The sequence below is a fragment of the Nyctibius grandis genome, chromosome 7 (assembly GCF_013368605.1).
Source record: "Nyctibius grandis isolate bNycGra1 chromosome 7, bNycGra1.pri, whole genome shotgun sequence".
Classification (NCBI taxonomy): Eukaryota; Metazoa; Chordata; class Aves; order Nyctibiiformes; family Nyctibiidae; genus Nyctibius; species Nyctibius grandis.
Window position 1 is genome coordinate 49,629,971 of NC_090664.1, and position 16,706 is coordinate 49,646,676.

Below are 16,706 nucleotides of genomic sequence, written 5' to 3' on the forward strand. Positions count from 1 at the left end.
ATAAGGAACACTAATAGCTTAAAATTTACATATGTACTGGAGGGGACTTCTCCCAGAGTACAGAAAATATACTAAACGGGATGCAATTCAAAGTGTTGTGTATTATCCAGGATGAATGTTCCTCACGTGGCAAATGCCAAGCTCTGTTTGACGTTTGCGCTCCTTATAGTGATGTTTCCAGCCAGAAAGAACCCTCATTTTCCAGTATCAACCATCTCACACAGGGACTGTATCAACTTGCTCATGGATTTAGCAAAAGGAATAACTTGGTATGTTTGTGGGCGTTTTGTGAATGTGGACTCTCCCCTTTGTGCTTACAGCCTAAACTTGAACTGAAACTAAACATGAACAACTGATGCCAGCTGTAGTCTACAGTTCAGTGCAAGAGGACAAAGTATAAAGGAGAATTTTCTTTATTTTTAAATATTAGTAACACTGCACAAAACAAAAAAGTGGTACTTAAGTGACAGAAAACTGGTACTCAGTCTTATTTCATATTAACCATAATTTAAATACCCTAACAGAGTTCGTGCATGGTTATATGTTTGCATAGGGTTACACCGGGTAACGTAAGCATTTGAAGCTAAACCATTCAGATACCAGAGACACCAGAATGTGTTACATCAAACCATGCTAAAATGCAGACTTGATTTTTCTGTTTAGCCTCTTCCTTACACCATTATGTGCATTCCTACATCTTTTAAATGTTAGGATGAGTGAATTGCTCCAGGAACTGTGGCCTTTCAATATTGCCAGGTTTAAGTGTGTTACATCAACAATGTATTGGCAAGAGGAAGACAAACAAAACAAAACCGTAAGCTGCTAACTCCTACCTGGAGGTTAAAAAGAGGAGGCAACATACTGACAAGAAACATGCAGGTAAATGCTTAAGGCAACAGAAGGGCTCTGTACAAACTAAAAGGTTAAGAGAAGCAATGTGTCATGCACATGAGACGAGTATGGGAAGCAAGGAAGTAATCTTGCCAGAAACTACATATTTCTTTTAAATTGAAGATACCTTTTCAAGCTAAAAAACATTAGTCCTACAATAAAATCGATGCAAAATGCTTTCATACATAAAGGTGTAAGTTCTTTGCAGAAACAACTTGATAAAATCTTATACAGATGCTGAAAAAATGTTTGTTATCTAAAACCTACTCAGCAGAAACAAAGAGCAGTTTTAAAGTAGCACTTAGATCATTTGTCTCTAGGTTCTGAAAATAAACTTTTAAAATAAGGAATGATTTCACTAAATGATTCATCGGGAGTCAACTATGCTGAAGGAAATCAGTAGGAGTGCTTACAGGAGACCATCATTACACTAAGTTTCTTAAAATCAGAGGTTATAACTTCATGATACAATTTAAAATGAAGGAACATTTTAATAGCAGGGACAAACCTTTGCTGCCCAGCTTGGGAAAAAAAAAAGACCATAAAAGTCACTTATTAAGCTTGCATAAATTACCCTATAAGAGCTCATGTCTCAATCCCATTCCCAACAACATGAGTGAATAGGACTCTTCTTTCAACAGGCCTGATGCTGATGCCAGAGTGACCAAACAAACAGGCATTTGCACAACCCTTTATATCCTACAAGACAAATAACCAGGAGACTAGAGTCATTTTAGTCCCAGGGAAGGAAGAGGTAAGAAATTCTGTAACGTTTTCCAATCTTCAAACATAACACACTTCTAACCAAGATCAGCCTCGTTCGAATTCCCTAGCCTGACGGGCAAGAAAGCCACTCCGTGAAACTAAAAAGAATAACATAGTGCAATTTTAGTACAGTTTGAAACATGAGTCACTTCCTTGCTAGCAGTGTGAACAGTCAAAAAATATACACAAAAGAGGTGTGCTCGAATGAAACATTAAGTTGTCATTATTGTAAAGGTATTGGTATAGCAAAGAAGTCCATTTTAGTAACTCCCTTTGGTTGACTTCTTCTTCTTCTGTTCCTCTCTCTGCTTCTGCTTCCTCCTCTTGCTGCCTTCTTTGTGTCCTGAGGAAACATGGCTTGTAAAACACTATTCACAGCATTCATGGACTTTTCCCTCTAGCAAAAGCACATGTTCTCTGAATGGTTTAAGGAATCTTAAAGAAAAGGTCTGGCTTTCTAATGTGTTTTTTAAATGACCATTTCTACTATACTCCCAGTTCTACCATATCCCTTACATAGGATAGAAAGAGAACACTATCAATCTTTGAAGTTTGAAAAGATCTGGAGAACTTTCCAAAGACTTCAAAGCCATTCAGGAAAAGCTTCAAAATTAGAGCACATGCAAAACCAGCATAATTTTCAAAACGGAAGCAATAAGACTTATAGAGCAGGAGCTATTTAAGTTCTGGAGTTTCCTGCTCACAGTAGTCAGAGTTACCACAATATTTGCATTTCCATTTTAAGACTAGGGAATGCCAAGAATCCTGAGTAAATAAGTAGATGCACAGTGTCTACCTATATGCATTTTATGTGCAGGTCATCAGCCTGCTCATGCTTAACTATGCACCATAGGTTATATTCTACTGCAGCTCCAGTGGTGCATGGAAGCATTAAGTTCAAGCAACAATTATTTGCTACAGGTTCAGTAGGCACAAGCTTCCAGCAGTGTGATTATCATCCCAATTTTTTCTTTCCCCCCACAAAGATGCGTGAAAAACAGTTCCTGCTCTGCATCACGCCCTTTCCTCCAAACTTGCAGTAAAATGCAACCTGCTAGCAGACTTGCATAGACAGTGAACTATGCAGAACCAACACTGCTACAAGGTTGGGGAGACCTTCTAGCAGCCTTCCAGTACCTCAAGGGGCCTACAGGAAAGCGGGAGAGGGACTTTTTACAAGGACATGTAGTGATAGGACAAGGGGGAATGGTTTTAAACTGAAAGAGGGGAGATTTAGATTAGATCTTAGGAAGAAATTCTTTATCGTGAGGGTGGTGAGACACTGGAACAGGTTGCCCAGAGAAGCTGTGGGTGCCCCCTCCCTGGCAGTGTTCAAGGCCAGCTTGGATGAGGCTTTGAGCAACCTGGTCTAGTGGAAAGTGTCACTGCCCGTGGCAGGGTGGTTGGAACTAAATGACCTCTAAGGTCCCTTCCAACCCAAACCATTCTGTGATTCAATGAACACTGCATCTACCCAAGTGCATTTATAAATCTAAACTCAAAGCTAGCGAACATTTCCCTCAGATAATCATTCTGTGGTGCTTTGAGATAGCTGGAGGGATCTTTGAGCTCAGCGGTGCTCTGCCCCTGGGAATCAGCACAGTCCAGAGAACGGGGCCAGCACAGAGCGGAGGAGCCCCCACAAGCCAGCAGAGAGGCAGGGCTGGGAGTCCCAGGAACGGCCCAGGAAGGGCACAGCTCTGCCTGTCTGGAAATCTCTCTTTCCCCCATTCTGCCTGCAGACAGGCAGGCAGAGATGACTCTGAGGAATCCATGTGACCGTTGCATCTGGTTCTCCACCAGTTTAGCACCAATAGCAAAATGAAGATGGGAAAGGGAAGGGGTGGGAGGTCAGAGGAGTATGAAGCCACGCTGCGGCTGAAGTTTGCTCCTAATCAGAGCTCCTCCCAAGCACAATTAGGGTTGTGCCCACGGCAGAACTGCAGTTCTTCAGTTTAAATTTAAGACTTGGGGAGAACCACGAGACAGTCTTTAGGCTAAAATCACTTGAGACATTATCAGAAGCTTGTGCGTTAGAGGAAATACACTCCCTTGTAGCAAAGGGAAGCTGCTCCTAGGTTATCATTCTAGCTCCTACGCTGTACCAACAGCATGACTTCATATTTTGCAATCATCTGAGTCAAGCAGCAGGATATTTATTTAGAAATTCTGCCACGAGCGATTAGCCTGTGCAAAGTTAAGAGTGGAAACCAGTTTTATTGTTTAAGGAAGATAAAAACTGGCAGTGTTTTCCAGAATTGCAGATGATGCTGTGCTTCCCCCGCACCCTGCCACCCTCCTGAGCTACAATCCTGTCTCCGGGGACACTGCATGAACGTCTCCTAACTATGAACTCCATCCATGAAGTTTACTTCAATGTTAGCCCCTCGGTCACCTATACATTGTCAAAAATAGGATCCCTTGGCATTTAATTTACTGCTGTAAGGCACACATCCCGGAAGGGCTCAAGCATCTCTTTGCTTTCACACAGAGGCCAATGGAGGCAGAAGAGAAGTGCTGACTCTTGAGAATCAGTCATCTGAGAGGTGTTATTCAAAGGATTCTTCCCTTTACTGGAGGGAAAAACACCATCATATCAGGTGATCAGAACTAGTTCACGTAGTAACTATGAAATATTAACACAGATATTTGGGAAAGGATCATTAAACCCTGACAGGTTATTGGCTTCATAATTTTCTCATTTTTCATTCTCAAAACACTGTCAGTATTTCTAAAAGGCTTCCACATCCAGGCACGATTGCATTTGATAGTGCTATTTTATATCATAAGACTTTTTTTTTTTGCAACAGTCCATTTTCTTCAAATGTTTGAGATTTTGAAAGCAATTCTAGCAACTCTTCCTTAAAAAATACTGTTAGTCCATGTAAATTATGACTTGAAATGAATGCCACATAATTCATTGTCTTATAAATGAAACAACTCAAATGTTAAAATAATGTGGTATGAAGATATTTAGGCGTTTGACAACATAGTCTCCTACCAGCCTCCGGAATGATAAGGGTGAAAAGTGGAAATCTTTCAAGTGTTATCACTGACACACAGAAACAGATTGGCTGAAGTAGGAGATAATGCACAAATACAGAGTACTCCTCAAAAGAAAACTGCCAGGTCTTTTCTGTTTCGAGCCTGCTGTGATAAATAATTTCACTCTCGACCATTTCCTTTTCTTCCCCCACCTAAGAAGAAAGGAGAGGTCAAACTTTGCCAGTCTGTTAGCTCCAGTGATGCTATGCTGGGTGATAACAGCCAAACACCTGATCCAAACAAGTGAAGCAGCTCCTAAGAAAAATTAAAATTGCACACTAAAGGTCTAACCCTTTGGTGCTTATTTCACTCGTATACTTCAACCAGCACTAATTAAAAGCATATTTAGCTGTCTTCGTTACAAGACCAATCCCAAAGTCATGACAGAACAAAACCTGAATTAGAAAGCAGCAGCCCCATTACTATTTGATCAATTTGCAGTGAACGTGTGTCCTGGTGAGTCACCAGCATCACGAAGCAGTCATAGAAACTTCCCATAGTTAGTGCCTGGCTGAACTGGCTTCAGCCAAACAGTTCTGGCCTTGGAGAAGGACTTTTCAAATTTCCACCCTTAGAAGCAATCGTTAGCCATCTAAACTATAGAAATACATTATAGGGTGCACGGAGAAAAGCTTGCTGGGAGCTTCCCCAAGCTTTGACATTTAGAAAACAGATTCACTCAAATGCAGTAGATATCACCCTAACTTGGTATGTTCTTGCTTTTGTAAGCTGGCAGGAGCAGAGAAGAATGAGGCAAGAATCCACATCATTTGGAATTACACCTGGTTTACAACCTGGATAATTCTTGTCTAAAACAAACAGCATCTGCTGACCCACTATTTCCGTTTCATCCCCTTCTCTTCTACTTCCAGAAGAACCATAAAGAGCACAGAAGCTATTCCAGCTTTCATAAAGCTGCTGAAGGATGAAAACAACTTCCAACAACGCTTCGCAGCAACTCTCTCAACCACTCAGCAAGGACCAAAACAAATTACGAAGCCTCTCCGCTGTGTCTCAGATTGACTTTCCTTCTGACTTTCTACTTCTCTGCCATCTGCACCTCCCAAAGTCACAGGTTTTTTCAGTCACTGACTATGAAACTCATCACATTCTTGGGCAGCAGCTGCAAGGGAGGTGTCCACATCGAGCCATGGATTCAAAGGGACAAGTGTCCTGGGGAAAACACTCCTACCCAACCCATTTGTGGTATCCTACTTCTTCCTGCCCTGCCTGACATCTGCCTGCTCCACCAGGATGCAGAGAGCAGCCACGGGGCTCCTCCACCTTCCTTCTGCCAGCACAGGAGACTGTAGGAGTCAGCAGAAGGAAACAAGGGGTTCAGTCATGACCAACGATTAACATGCAGCATTACTGCTTCTGGACCCACATCGATCAGTAATAAAGACCGTGGCCTGATTTTTATAGAAGATCTCCTGCAAAGGTAAAGACTTTGGAGGAGCCTCCTTCCACTCCCAGGCTCTGAAGCACTGAGGTTGGGAGTGGGAGGGATTCACGCTTTCTGCTCAAGTCCCAGAGAAAATGGTTTTCAAGATCTACAAACTTTTTGCTAAGATTGTGGCCATTCTCCTGCCCTCCTTCAAAACCACGAAAGTAGTCATGGCTCCAGCATGCACACAGAGCTTTAACAGGACAGCGGGGCATGTGCAAGCTGGGTTCTGTAGTGCACTTTCTAATTTTCTGCTCTTCGAAATATCTCTCTAGTCAAAACAATAAATTGCCATTTCAAAGGTAGACAGCTTACTTCTGAGTCGCAGCCACCATCTGTTATTATAGACTGACCACTCTTGTATATGCCATTATAAAAATTCACCCCAGATCACAGCATCAGTATAATTCCATGCATCTGACTCAATTTACAATTAGAGCTTTACCCTACACTTTCACATTCCCTCCTTTCAGCCCGAGCCACTGCCCAACACACACCACGATTTGACCTACTAATTCTCTCACCGCATCCACAGCTCCTGCCTGTGCCACAGAGCACCGCGGAGAGAGAACCCGCCTTTACATAAAGACCCAGAGGTGACAAAACATCCCACCCCGTCTAGGTTGATGCCGCTCCACTATTCAATTACCCGCACTGTTAAATCCAAGGGGCGAGTTCTCCAGTTTCACTGGCCAACCCAGTGACGTAATTCCAACTTTGATGTTTTAGGGGACTGAAAAGCTTTAGCAATGTACTGGGGCCTTCCTTCATGCTTGCTCACCATACTATTTTCATTACCAATTCTGCCTAGAATTGCTACAAGAACATACCAAGCCAGATACAACCTGCTTGCCTGCTATTAAGGTAATACTAGCACTGAATAGAGTCCAAGGTTTTACTCCCCCATGGCAAGCAAAAGCTTGCAAGGCTATGCAGCCTTGGAAGCCCTTCCATGTGCAACCCAGCCACCTTCTACAGGAAGCAAATGGGTAACGGGATGCTCTCGTACTAGCAGCCAAAAACCCATGCGTGAAGGCAGCTCTGGCTAAGCCAGGGAGCAACCAGCCAGCCCCCAAATCCACCCACCAATCCTCCCAGCCTCTGCCCGCAGAAGAACATGGCTGTTACCCCCGTCCCGCTCACAACGCGGGTAAAAGCCGGTGGGATGTGGAGCAAAAGGGAGAGCGAACTCCCTCCCATCATCCGCACCTCCAGCATTCCTCCTGTATTAGATTTCCACAGAAAACAGTGGCTTTGCTTTCCTTTCTCTTTCCATTACATGCTCAAATACAAGTATGTGAGGGATATTATAAAAAGTATTAGTTTGGATAACCAAGCGTATCGATTTTACTAGTTAGTAAAGTGTAATTCAGGAACTGTATGTCGGTAAAAAGAATGGAGACTGCATTAAGGATGAAATAAAGTACAAATAGATCAACTTTCCTGCAGAGGAATCCATGCCAGGAAAGGATCAAGATTAGTTAAGCTAGTTCTTTTAAAGTGCTTTCCTATTCAGGGATGCCAGTGGATGAAAATGCAGCAAAAATGAATTATTAATGTTGTAAGTTTTAGGTTAATGCAAGCTATTTCATTCAGAAGGAGAGCAAAACCTTGCATATTATCTTCCAAATAATGACCTTTTGTATCCGTATTTTTCAGTATTTTAACAATTACACATTTCACCATTCTTGCTAGATAAAGGTCAAAACTCTCAAATCCAGAGAAGTAGGTTTTTAGGGGTAGTGACCACTACCTCTACTGCTAATGGCTGCTACCCCCAGGTCTCTGCTGGCATTAATACCACTTTGACACAGCCTGGATACCACCAGTCAGCCATACATCATATGATCAGGTGCACATTACTTGCCATATCTGAATTATTTAAAAATTACTTGTTTGGAGCTAGAGAACTGTTTGAGATAGGCCATTATGAAACCAGGAACAGTATGAAACCCAGAGCAATTTCTACTAAAACGCAAAGTGTCAATGTTAGATGGAGAATCAAATTAAAGTCTAATTTTTTTATTAAATACCCGCTGTAATGACTGGAAATCCTGACTAAAGAGAGGATTTATCTCACCTCTGGATATTGGTTGCCAGTCTAAATGAGTTGGCCAGCCTTTCTCCTTGGTTGCTAGACAGAGATGGCTGCTTCCAGAGGGATTCCCACCATGTAGTCAAGACGACATCTATCTCCTTTTCCTTCATTTAAATTTGCTACAGACTTACAAACTAAAACTCAAACATTCCCACTCACAGAGCTGGGAAAAGAAAACCATTTCACTGTAGGTGAATCATTAACGACTGAGGATTTGCTTGAGGTGCTCTAACTGGGACAATGTCTAAAACTGCCGTGCAGTCTCACTGCCAAGGGCCACATGCCACCGGTGGCAAAACCATCCGACTCGAGGTGGAACAGCACCCAGTTGGAGGCCATTGAACTTCACTATTTTCCACTGAATCGAGTGGGCTTTGGACCAAGGCAGAAAAAGATGCTATTCTTGCCCAACGCTGGCCCGTGTAAGCACGGCAGCTGTTGCAGTCATCAATGAGAAGCCAAGCAGGAGCAAGTAAGTGGTCTATATAATTCCAGAGCTGCGCTGGTGAAGCCTGCTTGCTGGGTAAGGCGGTCGGCAGAGGTGAACACCCATGAATGAGAAGGGCGTTATCGGCCGGGGCTCGTGCACAAACTCCCCAGGGAGGGATTAAGACACTCACGTAGGTTTTTATGACTGACTCGACCAGTCCTTCAGCATCCCTGTCCATCAGACAAACAGTAGGCAAAATATTTAAAGCAACAGTAAAAATCTTAGTCTTACTGCGATCAAGTTTTCACCCTGAATCTTTTATGGCAACTCACAAGCTACTGGTAGAAGAGTGGATTTTGTGATTGCACAAATACTTCTGGAAATTCATTTTAATTGCAAACTTGTGCGTCTTGGAGCATAAATAGATTCACAGCAAGAAGTCCTAAGCAATCTTAAAAACTGCTCCAAAAATTGCAAGGTGCGTGTCATGCTCAGATGCTCTTTGGAAACCATCACGCAGTATTGTTATGATTGCAGAGAACCTCGAGTCTCCATATGCAGAGCCAAGGTTTTGTTTTGCTGGCTACAGACAGAGGAGACAAAACCTGTAACCCCTGCATGGGAGATATCAGGACATCAGCCCAGAGGTTACCCTTCAGGCTTCTGTAGAGAAATTTTAAACTTTTTTTTTTTTAAAAAAAAAAAAAGAAAAGAAAAGATTCAACTTAGCCATCCCTAAAGAGACAAAACTTCCAGCAACTGATCAGGAAAACATCCATCTGAATGCTTCTTTTTTTTTCAAGCTGTCATCCCACATGATATCTTTAGGTCTTGTTTATGGAAGACAGTGTTAGATTTAAAGGCTCATAAATGCAGAAGTTGGTACAGCACTGGGAGTACGTAAGCACGTTTTGGGGTACAGCACTTGTTTTTCATGCACTGTCTTTACCCTCATACACTCACACTTCCCAGCACTTCACATAATTCAGCACTACTGAGAAGGGCCCTTGGTTTGGGCACCCAAGTAGAAAGGCATCTTCACGTTTCACAAAAACCTGTCCTGGCAGTCCTGGAGGATCTCTGACCACAGGTTCAAATTAAATCAAGTAGTTATGAGGACTTTGTTGTCCAAGATAGCCTCTGGACTATATTGCTGAAATATTACAGGCAGGAAATATATCAAAGGACTAATTACTTCCAAAAATAACCGGGATAATCGCCGTGCTTCCGCGTTCGCCAGAATGGTCTCGGCCTTCTCTGTTGGGATTTAGGTGCCTAAAATTGCGGCTTCTAGAAATAATATCAAGTTGCTGAACTTCTCCTTTGACAAGGAAGCCACACACAAATTAAGTAAAGTATTGTGATTAGTTAACCTCTAAAAGGCCTTCACTTTTAAGAATAAAGAGCACAGGCACTTCAGCAGCATAACAAGATTTGCCCTGGATCTTTGAATATCCCAGGGCGTTTGTGAATCTAGACTAAATTGACGAGCAGAGCTAAAGCAGGATGAATGCACACAAGCTGCCGTTTATTATCTATCAGGGAGCTAACATTAAGTCAACACACAGCAACCGCTTGCTTGGCTTTTTGGGTTTGGCTTTTGACTAGCTGATGGATCCTTTTCTGCGCATTTCTCATCAATATGCTTGTGCACACCTGATAAATAAAAAGGGGTCTCCAAGCTGCTTGTAACCCGGCTTCTATCTTGTTCTTCCACCTCATCGCTATTATAATGATAGGTATATTTGGGGGAACTGGCAGGCTTGTGAGACTTCAGCAGGCGAGGGTTGGTCGGTTGGAAAGGCAGGGCGTGTTGTCCTCTCCGTCTGCACTCCTCGGCAAAGGCTTCTTCATCTGCCTCACCTGAAAAAGCAAAGAGCGCAAGAAAAGTGAGCTGTACACAGAATGCTTAAGTTTAGCCTGGAAAAAAAACTCAAAACTGGGCTGGAAATTGAGTGTCACAAAACTACTGCCTTGGCTGTGGTTAGCTCACAAATAGTCCTATCTATCTGCCAACTGGGGAGTGTCTGGAGCAGAAAGCTCCATCAATGGCCTCTCACCACACTGAAGACACCCAAAAAAATCCTCAGCTAGATATGACAACTCTGGGGCCACTCTTTCCTTTTTCCCTAAAGGCAGGGTGAGCAAACTGAGCACATGGCCCTGGATAATATTTCTGTCCTGTGCAGAGCATGTCATGTCATCCCACCACACCTGGACTGTCTGCCTAGGAAGGGTTGGCCCTGTTCAAGGAAAAGGTATAGGGAAAGGAGGAAGAAATACCCAAGCTGGCTGCAGGGATGGTGGGAGAAAAACAAAGCCATGTGGGTTCATAGGAGCTGGATGTTGGACATCCACAGCTGGAAGGATGGTAGAGAAGTGTGAAGGATCACATAAAGATGGGAAATGGGGTTGAAGATGTAAGAGGTAAGCACAGCCCAGGGGGCAAGGCAGGCACGCACAGCAAAGGCTAATGAACTCAATGGAAATAAAAACCCAATGTTTGCAAAAATTAATATGAAAGATGAGGTATTCCGATCATACTCATGCTGTTTTGCAGATGATGCTTTGCTGCAGAAACTGTAACAGTACCAATGCTGCAAAGTAGAGAAATCAGCTACCGTAACACAAAAAACCCCAGCAAAACCACACATTGAAAAACAAACAGTAAGATAGCAAATAAAAAAGCCAACCAAAGACATTCAACAGGGAAAACTGGAAAAAAAAATATGAGAAGAAAGGTGTGTACCACATTTGCCTCTTAAAGGCTTTTTAAAGTTTCATTAGTTCACTTACTTAAGTACTTTTAATAGAGCTGATGAAATACGGCGTCATTTTGTTTGCATCAAAAGTGGTGTGTCACATTCTGGAAGTTTTTCCTGGGATGTGCCCTGCATCAGCTGCTTAGGGAGGGGTGTGTGCTCTCAGCTAATGTGTGTGCTCTTAGTTCATGGCTGGAAAATGCTTTGAAGATGGAAAAAGCACCACGTATGCAGTAAGGAACAAGAGCAGTAATACCCACTTCGTTGCGTGCGCCAAACCACCAACACTTGCAAACAAAACAGGCTGCATTGTCTTTACCTTGTAATCGTACATGGGGAGATGCTTCTGAGGGCATGAGGAAAAGGAGGCAAGGTATGTTTAAAAAGTCATTTCACAGTGCAACGCGGCACCCGAGGCCTCACAGGAGAAGAGGACTCCAAGACGTGCCTCACGTCGCCCCGCCGTGTGTGGATATTATGCAGAGGACCCTTTTTCCCAGGTGATTAAATGCCCATTCCCCACTCCCAACGTTCACACTTTTTTACCCTGGAGTCTCCCGCACTTCCAAAGGCACAAGCAAACAAGACAAAAACCACAAGTGATGGTAACACCAAGGATTTCCTCGTTTAGAAACCGCCTGCCTGCATCCTACCAATGTAAAACTGCGTGCGCAGCAGGAGAGGGCTGGCAGGATGGCTTTCTTCTGCTTCAGCTACGAGAGGCGGTGGGCAAGGAAAAGCTTGGAAAATGCCAGATGCAGAATTGCCAGCATTTCCCATAAGACGCTACAGGATTTTACACGCTATACAAACAGCACTAAAGCATGTATCATTCTGATGATACCAGATCTATGAAGACAGAGCCTTTAAAATGCCAGGAGTAAAAAAAAAAAGCATAGGAAACCAATGTACACCAGTTGCACGTATAAAAACCAGTCAAGAGAGTTCACTTCCTAACAAATTATAGTGCACCACAAAGAGGAGATCCCTCCCCTCCCATGGAAACACGAACTGCACGGCTTTCTTATTGATGTGCAAAGTCTTGCTTGATGCATGTTTAAAATCTACACTGGCAAGCAGATGCAGGAGTGAGAAATGGGCCGAGGCTGTTCTAGAAGCTCTGTGTGTGCATCGCAGAGACACCCCGATCAGACACACTAACAATTAAGGCAGTTAAGCAAAGTATTGAACCAGATGCTCTACACACACCCCAATAAATAACTCCTAACTACGCTACAGATCAATCTCAACATCCTTACTCCAATTCAGCTGCTGTGAAGGTGCAGTTTAACACTGGAACAATTCAAAATAATCTTGCTCCTCCCTGGTGACGTACCCGCAGCATTGTGGCATCCTGGCCCTCTTGCACCCTGATGAGTCCTTGATCTGCTGCTTGCAGTGAACGCTCACGCAGAGCTGCCTTGCTCTGGGAGCTGAGCTGTGCCACCAGCCCCACAGTGCTGAGCACCTAATGAGGTCGCAGAAAGATCTTCCAGCAAGCACTCACTGCTTGAGTCCAGCTTAAAATAAAATATAAAAATGCAAAAGACATTCCATACTCCCAACTTTCCAATTAAACCAACTGCAATCTAGAGAACAGGCAGAAGATCTTGTCCTGCTTTATCAAAACCCATGAGAGCTGCCCTCCAGAGCAGGTTTTAACCTTCAGCTCCTGAGGGCATGAGCATGGCTCTGACTCTGGAAAACGACAGTACCTCACACCTCCTGTGAGTTTTGGGACAAATCCTTACAACTATGCCACTTTTTGTCTACGAAAAGTCACAACATGCCTCCCCAAGGCTTTGCCTGGAGTGGTCACCAACTGTGGCTCTTCTGCAAGTGGTCCAGATCAAGGACTGTCCCCCCAGAGCCACACACCCTCCTCCAGCTGGGTTCATAGTTCAATCGCTCCATGAAAGACAATGCATCAACAAAAAAAACACAGACAATTCTTGTAATGCATATTTCTCCTTCCTTCAAAAACGATCCAAAATTAACCCCCAAAGCTGGACCCTGCACTCCACCATCACATTGGCTGAACATGTTGCACCAACCCAAGGAACCCAGAAGAGCCCTGGCTGCGCTTGGTGCTGCTGGCATGCTGCCTGCCTGCTGCCTGCTCTGCCCACACATTGCCTGCCCTGCCTGCTGCCTGCCCTGCCAGCATGCTGCCTGCCTGCCCTGCCAGGCCCTGCCTTGCCAGCACCAGTCTGAGACACAGGACCGGGCTGCCCCTGCCTGGGGTCAGTCTGTGCAACGCAGCTGCGGCTGAAGCACAAGGAAAAGGCACATGGCTGAGGGTGGGAATCAGTACAAAATGCTTAGAGACCATCCGCTGAGATACAAATGGAGAAGGGGCTGTTTGCAAACTCATTCAAATGCACTGTTTGTCCCAAAAGAGGGGGCAATCTGTGCTAAAACCTAGAGCACAACTCCTCGGTATTGAGCTCAGGGAACCAGCATCCCTTTGGAAGTTTGTGTTAAACCTTTCCTCGTAAGCTCCCTAACTTTCTGTCATCAAGGATTCATAATTAGCATTTTGGCTAAGCTGAGCTGACCTGCATTATACTGCAAGAAAATCCCCTCTTAAGCTGCTGTCGGCATTACTCTGCTTTTTGGGGTACACTGTGAAAGCATCAGCACACCAGAGGGGCTGCGTCTGCATGCCGCAAAACATAATGCAGTGGCAACTGAAGTCAAATAATTTATTAACTTTGATTAGACTACAAAGTTACACAGTTTTCCTCCAGAAGAGTAATTTCTGCTTCTTATTTCTAGGCTGCTCGTCCCTGCCCCCCCCCCGCCATCCTTTGTCCCACGGCGGAGCCCTGGGGGGATGCAGAGCTGCTCCCCACCGCTACACAGGCAGCACATTTTGCAGCTAAATTGTAGAATCATAGAGTGGTTTGGGTTGGAAGGGACCTTTAAAGGTCCTCTAGTCAACATCCATGCAATGAGCATGGACATCTTCAACTAGACCAGGTTGCTCAGAGCCCCGTCCAACCTGGCCTTGAATGTTTCCAGGGATGGGGCATCTACCACCTCTCTGAGCAACCTGTTCCAGTGTTTCACCACTCTCATTGTAAAAATGTCTGCCTTATATCTTTTCTGAATCTCCCCTCTTTTAGTTTAAAGCCATTACTCCTTGTCCTAACACTACAGGCCCTGCTAAAAAGTCTGTCTCCATCTTTCTTATAAGCCCCCTTTAAGTACTGAAAGGATTAAATCCACCTCGATCACCCAGAGTGACTCAGTTTTCCATCTCCTCCAAAGACAAGGTTTAATTCAACAAACAGACCCCAAAAAATTGTCCAGACTTTTTCCCCTTTACGAGTTGCAGGAGAGCAGGCACCACAAATCAGTTAAATGCCGTAACATCACATCGGCTGTGATTCAAATATTGAATCAACGACAGTGCTATGCACGGTATGAGCCATCAGACCTTTCCTCTTTCCTATCTATCTTTAGCACACCTTGCAAAGCAAAACTAAAGTGTCATCTGCATCAACTATTTTCTCTTGTTCTACATATTTAAATGTATTTGAAACATTCGAGCCAGGCTCTGAACAAAGCTAGCTGTACCAACTGCAAATATGAGATTTGAAAAGAATTTCCTCCGGGCAAGGTCAGTCACACAGGGCATCACCACCAAAAAGTGCTTAAACATTGCTGCAGTTTTGTCAACAGTGATGTTTGCCCTGGAAAAGGCTTTTAGGAAGACAAGTTGGAGGGAGGGAGGGAGGGCTCCACAGCCGAGTTCAGAGCTGGAACACCCACTTGAGAAGCAACTTTCAGGGTGCTCCGGCTTTAAACAGCCCTTGGCTCCCCCCATGGCTCCTTCTGGCCGTCTCCTGCGCCTCCAAGCCAGCACACCCACGTGAGAGCCTGGGCAGCCGCGCCGCGAACCTGAGCAGGGGACTGACCCGGGTTAAAAATAACACTCTTTTTGCAAGCTTATTTTTAACCCAGCTCAGTGCCTGGGTCCAGCTCATTGTGCAGCCACCCCAGCTGGGGCAGGGAAGGGGGCAATTATCGGGGGCTGCTGGAGTCAGCATCCAAATTACAGCGTTAAGCAAAAGGTCTTATTCTATTAATGCAAATAGTAATTAAAAACCTTGCAGTTATTTCACTCGCAAAACCAGTTTGAAGAAGTTACATTTCTAAGGGTTAATTCTGAAAAGGAGGGATTCAGCATTACTACTAACATTTAAAAACAATAATTAAAGTTTGGTGTTTGGGTGCACCAGGTCCTCCCAAATGAAAAGCAGCTTCTGAGGAAAAAGAAATCAAACACGAGCTGTAGCATCCTAAAAGGCTGCAACAGGACCACAAACCTGCTTTCTGCTCCAGGCAAGAAGGGCTGAAAAATAATTTCTCATAGCAAAGTGCTGCTGTATGAAAAGGGAAAATATGGATCCTTTAACGTGTAATTAACCAGTAGAGGGCAATATTGTCTATGGTGACGGGCAATGTCATCGGAAAAGTCACTGCCAACTCGTATTTTTTTGGTATCTTATCGATTTTCTATGTCTAAGGCAAACCGTGAGTACAATTCTTGGACCAGGCGAGTGCTTTGGAGGAGCCACCAGCTACACCAAGGGGTCCATGTGTGCTCCTGGAAAATGGAGGTAACGCACAGGAATAAAAACACTAAGGCAGAGGATATTCCGGGTGAGGTGGGACAGGTAAGTCATGGAGTACTTCCCAAAAGAGCAGCCCTGCATGAGCTAGCATTATTATTTTGTGTTACATTGAAGTAACATCCGTGTACATCCTGGAATTGAACTGAAATCCTACCAGGAATCAGCAGTAATTAACAAGAAGATAGTAATTAACAGAAACATGCTGAACAAACCAGGGCAAACATCCTGAGGATATCAAACCACTGATTTACATTTACCATGTCACTTCCCGCACAAGAGGAAGCCGAGCCTTCGTGGTTCCCACACAGCAGCCCTACTGCGTGCGTGCTATTTTCTTACACACCTAACCAAGAAAAAAAAAAAAATCTATATATATAATCAGGGTTTCCCCTTGTATTAAGAAACAAAAAGTAGGCACACCGGTTTGCTCAGTCCAGAAAAAGACTTCCCCGAGGCTGTGAACAACACACAGCCCTTCCCGCAACCAGCATCAGGAGAAGATGCAACTGGTGAGGGACGCCTGGCTTTACCTAAGGACACAAGATGGCTCCGAGCGAAGGCTCCAGAGAGCTGGTTGTGCGAGGACGACCTGCAGGAAACTTACTCCATTCAAATCTTTCTTGAA

The 16,706-nt window shown here is 44.1% G+C and overlaps 1 protein-coding gene across 2 annotated transcripts in view; it reads right to left on the reverse strand.

Moving 5' to 3' along the window:
• Positions 1-397: 397 nt before the first annotated feature.
• The window catches only part of DNAJB6 (DnaJ heat shock protein family (Hsp40) member B6), a 69,187-nt gene continuing 52,878 nt past the window's right edge, over positions 398-16,706 (reverse strand). The window contains exons 9-10 of one of the 2 annotated variants that reach the window (XM_068404444.1): positions 10,333-10,539; positions 398-1,999 (exon numbers count right to left, since the gene is read on the reverse strand). In XM_068404444.1, coding sequence (XP_068260545.1) covers positions 1,917-1,999; positions 10,333-10,539 — 290 coding nt within the window. In that variant the 3' untranslated portion in view covers positions 398-1,916. Of the gene's footprint in view, positions 2,000-7,775; positions 10,540-16,706 lie in introns of those variants that run through there. The other variant, XM_068404443.1, reaches the window with a different exon arrangement.